This window comes from Sturnira hondurensis, unplaced genomic scaffold (genome assembly GCF_014824575.4).
Source record: "Sturnira hondurensis isolate 20B ecotype Veracruz unplaced genomic scaffold, ASM1482457v3 Scaffold0005493, whole genome shotgun sequence".
Taxonomy (NCBI): Eukaryota; Metazoa; Chordata; class Mammalia; order Chiroptera; family Phyllostomidae; genus Sturnira; species Sturnira hondurensis.
In genome coordinates this window covers 98,810-104,950 of record NW_028078124.1, presented here as the reverse complement: position 1 = coordinate 104,950, position 6,141 = coordinate 98,810, and the positions used below count along the sequence as shown (strand labels likewise).

The window sequence follows — 6,141 nt, the reverse complement described above, 5'->3', positions numbered from 1 at the left end:
CACACAATGACCCATATTCTTAAACTTTAATCTTAGACTGTGCAACTCTGTGATTTTCTGAGTAGTAATAAAAATAATATAAACTTGATAATTAATAAGGTATTGGTTACAAATATATATCTTGCCTAAAAATAAACTACCAAATAATATTGACTGTTTTCTTCAACGTTAATGTTAACTTAGTGAAATAGATTTGACTCTATAAAAGGGAAGTCAGTTAAGCTGTTTTCAATGTTCAGAAACTTGCGAATCTGTTATGCCAGGAACAATTTGTATTCCTTGCCAAATTTTGTGCTTGCTGTTTTAAAAGAGGACATAAGAAATGTGGCAGAAATCATGATAAAAGTATAAGTTATTGACATTAAGATACTGGTTTATAAGTAAGACTCTTCCCTAGAATAATCACACCCTTTTGGAGAAGTGTGTGTGTCCATGGCTTGAGTGGGGAATGTATGAGAAAAGTGTGAAACAGCCATCAGAAGTAAGGAAGTGCTCAAAAACTATGGAGATGTGTTAGAAAACAAAAGGGTAAGCTTGGTGGGTTTAGACCTAAAATAAGTAAGAATGAATAAATAAAGAGAAGAAATAATTATAATCCCTTGATTACAAAATTGATGCTGATAGAAAAATGGTAGATGCAGATGAATAAAGATATACAGATGGTTGATAGATAGGTAGGTAGATGATAGAGCCTTTCCTTATGAAGAAATTGACAACCAATAAATGCAACAGCAGTGATGGAGTAACAACAGCATGTTTCGCAATAATCAGTACTAGCAATCGAGTCAGACAAGATAATCAACAGGCACTGAAATTAGTGGCTGAGAAGCTCTATGAGGAAAAGAATATTATGTAGTAACTTTAATGGCTGCTCCAGAAATTACATGAGAGAAAAAGATAATGATACTATAATGCAGATACTCGGGAGACACCATGTTCACCAGGCGATCTGAGTGAGTGTCACAGATGATGGACCACTGAACCTCATGCACCTACTGGTGAAGCACAAAGGAAGATACTTAATTTCCCTGCAGAAATTGAATAATCTGATTAAAACAATGAGGAGCTGCATGCAGTTCCTTTTGGAAGAATTTCACTACAATCTTCCAAAATTCACTGGTCAGGAATGGTAAAAGAAGACAGAGCGACTAATTCAGGTGAAAGGAGACTAAAGATAAATTATGTCAAATCTCATATGTCATTTTGGATTGGGCCCTTGGTGAGGGAAGTAGAGAGAGAACATGATAGATTAAAGAATCAGGTTTTTATCAAATTGCGGGATTATGATAATGTGGTTACATTACTAAATGTCTTTGTTTTGGTAGAAAAAGAAGAGGAATTTAAGGGTAAATGGGTATCATGTCTATTTATGTTTTAATCTCAAGTGCTTCACAAAAAGGCAATACTCACATTTAATAATATAGAAAAATAATTATACTGCAAATATGAAATAAATAGTAAAATTTGTAAATTTGGGCATATGGTTATATTAAAGTTCTTTGCATACTTCTTGACTGTTTTCTATAAGTTTCAATTTATTTCATAGGAAAGTTAAAAACAGGTAACGAGTTTGGGGGAGAAGGGGAAGCTTTCAAGGAGTGACAAGGATACAACCTTTCTCTGAGCTCACATTGAGATGAACTCCACTTTGTATTGATTCTCCAGTCCTGATCTTTATCCCAATTCTGTTCTTGACCAGCTCTCTGTAAGGAATGGGGGGAAACCGGTCATGGGCCACAGAGTTTGTGCTGCTGGGATTGCAGCTCAGCCCAGAGACAGAAGTTCTCCTCTTCTGGGTCTTCTCTCTGCTCTACACCTTCAGTCTGTTGGCAAATGGCATGATCTTTGTTCTCATCTGTCTGGACCAAAGATTACACACCCCCATGTACTTCTTCCTCTCCCACCTGGCCATCATTGACATGTCCTTTGCTTCCAACAATATCCCCAAGATGCTGGCAAACTTAATGACCCAGAATAGAGCCATTTCCTTTGTCCCATGCATCATGCAGACATTTTTGTATTTGGTTCTTGCTCCTACTGAATGCCTGATATTGGTGGCAATGTCCTACGATCGGTATGTAGCCATCTGCCACCCCCTCCAGTACACTGTCATCATGAGCTGGACTGTATGCAGAGTCCTGGCCACCATGTGCTGGTCGTTGGCATTTGTCCTGGCTCTTATACATGTGCTTCTCCTTCAAAGGCTGCCTTTCTGCAGGTCTCGGGAACTAAACCAATTCTTCTGTGAGCTCTTATCTGTCCTCAAGCTGGCCTGTGCTGACACCTGGATCAACAAAATGGTCATCTTTGCTGCTTCTATCTTGGTCTTAGTCGGGCCCCTCTGCTTGGTGCTGGTCTCCTACATGCACATCCTCCGGGCCATCCTGAAGATAAAGTCTGGGGAGGGCCGGAAGAAGGCCTTCTCCACCTGCTCCTCCCACCTCTGTGTGGTCGGGCTCTTCTTTGGCTGTGCCATGGTGGTTTACATGGTCCCTGATTCCAGTCAAAAAGGGGAGAAGAATAAAATTCTATCTGTATTTTACAGTCTCTTTAATCCAGTGCTGAACCCCCTCATCTACAGCCTGAGAAATGCTCAGGTGAAGGTTGCTTTGTGTAGGATGCTACAGGTGAGGTCCAGGTGAATGGAAAATTCAGAGAGTTCTCTGAATTACAAGTTTCCTATACAAATAGTAATTGTTCAACTTCTACCCTGAGTATAAGGTAAAATTCCATTAAAGAGCATAGCTTTTAAAGTTAAAATGGGACTACTAAATTACTGGAATTTTTAGTGTTTCCTTTCTTAAAAAAATTGAATTCTCATTTTCTCAAACTAGGAATATTATATGGGCAAGAAATTAAATGTGAGGAAATTGTATCAACACACTTCTCTGTACTTAGATATTTTATTTCTTATCACCTTGTGGTAGTTGGAAAGTATGCACAGTAAAAGTAATGCACTATGAGATTCCTTCCAAAGTGGACTGAAATTTTAATAAAAAGATACTTCACAGTTATATGAATGTGCCTCACCAGTTGTGTGGTGAATGCAATGAAAGGTTAAAAAACTCTAAATTCATTGGTGAAATAATTTAGTAGCAAAGCAAAAAAGTTTGCAAAATGTGTATTGCAAAAGAAGCTATGTAAAAAAAATCCCCAAATATTTTAAAGGTCAAAAGCAGGAGATGTATTAGTAAATGTTTAAATGGTTCTAGAGGTAAACATTTTGAGCATTACTCAAAGTTTACATTTATTCTTTGGTTATGATTATTTCTAACAGAGCAAGCTTAAATCCCCTCTTGAAATTTTTGAAATTTTTTCCGCCAATATTCTTATAGTGTCTGAACTACTCAACTGAAGATGACTGCAGTAGCAGCAAGCAGCATGGGACAAGTGTGACAGAGCTGAGTGGTCAAGGGGGAAAAGGAATGTGGCGAGAAAGGATGCTGGGGAAGTTGACCCTTTACCTTTCTTCCCCAGGCCACGACCCCTTCCTTCTGACAGCTGTCAGTCTGTTTTCTGTATGTATGAGTTTGTTTCTTTTTTGTTTGCTAGTTTTTCTTCTTCATTACATTCCTCATGTAAATGAGAGCCTGGAGTATTGATCTTTCTCTGACTGGCTTACTTCACATAGTATAATGCGCTTCAGGTCCTTTCATGTTGTCAAAGGGTAAAATTTTCTTTCTTTTTGTGGCCATGTAGTATTTCATGGTGTAAATGTATCATGTCTTTTTTATCCCCTCATCTACTCTACTGATGGTTACTTGAGCTCCTTCCAGTTTTGGGCTATTATCAACAACACTGTAATGAGCATTGGACTGCACATACAGGTTCTGCGTATACAGGCAGAAGTGTGGTTGCTAGGGTAATAATATGAATGTCATAATCTGTAGTTTTAGTTTGAACATTTCACCTAAAATGTCACGTGGTGCATGGGTGTGATATTGTTATGTTACAGAATTACATGCTTATGATTTTGTGATAAGAGGTTCTGTAATAAAGTTTTATAATACTATTTGTGCCTCATCTTATATTCTTTCACTGTAGTGTTGTAGGCTTCTTTGGATATATTCCCACAAGTGAATTGGCTAGGTCATAAGGCAGTTCCATGTTTAATTTTTCAAGGAAACTCCATACTGTTTTCCACAGTGGCTACATTCCCACCAACAGTAGAGGAGGGTTCCCTTTTCTCTATATCCTCACCAGCACTAGTTGTTTGTTAATTTACTGATGATAGCCATTCTCACAGGTGTGAGATGATTTACCCTGTGGTTTTCATTTAGATCTCTCTAGAAGTCAGTGACATTGAGCATCTTTTCTTCTGTCTATTGGCCATCTGTCAGTCCTCTTTGGAGGAGTGTGTACTCAGGTCCTTTGACAATTCTTAGTTGTAGTGCTTTTTATTAGTGTTTAGCTGCCTGAGTTCTCTGTAGATTTAGCACATTGTAAGTGTGTTATCAGATATACCTTTGGTGAGTATGTTCTCTAATTCATTGGGTGGTCTTTTTGTTTTGTTGGTGGTTTCTTTTGCTGTGCAAACACTTTCCAGTTTGGTGGAGTTCAGTTTGTTTAGTCCTTGTTTTGTTTCATTTGCCTGAAGAAATATACCAGCAAAAATATTTCTAGAATAAATATCCATGATTTTATTGCCTGTTTTCTTCTAGAATTTTTATGGTTTTGGGTCTTCAAATTAAATGCCCCACTCCTCTTTTCCAACATCTGAGAAGCCTTGTTTGGGTGGCTAAGTTGGCTGGAGCATCATCCCATGAACCAAGAGATCATGGGTTGAGTTCCGACTCAAGGCACATAAAAAGGTTGCAGGTTTAGTCCCAAGTCAAGGTGAATATGAGAGGCAACCCATCAATGTTTCTCTCTCTAATGGATGTTTCTCTTCTTCTCTCTCTGCCCCTCCTTTCTCCTCTCTCTAAAATCAATTAGCATGTCCTTGGGTGAGGATATAAAAATCTGAGAAATGCCTAAAAATAACAATATGATTCAAGGAAGCCAACATCAGAGAAAATGGAATTGAACTATTTTGAAGGTATTTCTCCAAACTGTAGGAATACATTCCCCTCACTCAGTCATAGCTCTCACAGTGATAACCCAGGCACCTACAAACTGAAGTGTCCATATCTCAGGCTCTGCCCAAAAAGCCATAGTCAATTCTTTATTCTCTTGTTTTCAAGATGCAAAGGAAAACATCAAACTCTTTACCTTTAACACACAGTACTCGATAAATATATTTCGTTACAAATGATAATTATTTCCATCAATTATATATCTACCATGACTTTCTGAATATCCATTTTTTCTTTAATTGGACATTTACCATGTGGGTGAAAAACCAATGACTTGAAAACCAATTTCCCATAATTTCATTTGGAATTCATCTAAATGATCGGTGTGTTGGTTTTGACTCATTCTATTTTCAGATAGAAAGTATAATCAAAATTCTAGAGAACCTTGCTTAAAACATAGGAGGTATAAATGCAGTTTGAAAAGAGAGCTGTGATGACAGGAAGTGCCCAGTTCTGATGGATAATGTGCATACCTGAGAACATCTTTATTGTAGTTAAGAGCTACCTGTTTTGTGTGTGTCAATGTCCTATGTGTATATTTGTGTTTTGTCTATGTGCATTTCATGCTCTGATCACTTTTAGAAGTTACAAGAATGTCACCTTTATAATGCAATCAAAACATGTCATTTTGAGGTGATTTATTTCCCAAGGTTATAGTTGGTTTGGTATCATAAACATTAATATTTCATTACTTATTGTCTTAAAATTGTTATTTTTATACTTGATGGTCAGATGAAGTCAAACCTGGAAAACTGTGTCCTAAACTACTGTTTTCACAGGGTCAGTTGGCTACTAGTTTTGTCACCTGTGTATCAGGTTCCAGATTCTCTGAAGATCGCCTGTAACATCAAACAAACAGGGAAGAAAATAGGTGCCAATATTTATGGGTTGCCTAGTATGTCCCAGGCTTCTCATATGATCAGAAGGCATCTGTGGTGTTCCTGAATGTGTTTCTAATCAGTGTGGAGATGTGGACTTAGAGCACAGGTGGACATGTTCCAAAATTTGATTAACTGCTCAGTTTTTCCAATTCACGTCATGATCCCAGAAAGTCAGGAATCACACA

General features: G+C 37.6%; 1 protein-coding gene across 1 annotated transcript; it reads left to right on the top strand.

The window, feature by feature from the left end:
- Positions 1-1,709: 1,709 nt before the first annotated feature.
- LOC118987897 (olfactory receptor 2A2-like) lies at positions 1,710-2,642 on the top strand. Its single transcript, XM_037047243.1, has one exon. The coding sequence runs from the start codon at positions 1,713-1,715 to the stop codon at positions 2,640-2,642; it is 930 nt and encodes a 309-aa protein (XP_036903138.1). The 5' UTR covers positions 1,710-1,712.
- The last annotated feature ends 3,499 nt before the right edge of the window (positions 2,643-6,141 follow it).

Excerpts from the sequence above, each read along its gene's own strand:
- LOC118987897 (XM_037047243.1), top strand. The coding sequence starts at position 1,713 with ATGGGGGGAAACCGGTCATGGGCCACAGAGTTTGTGCTGCTGGGATTG.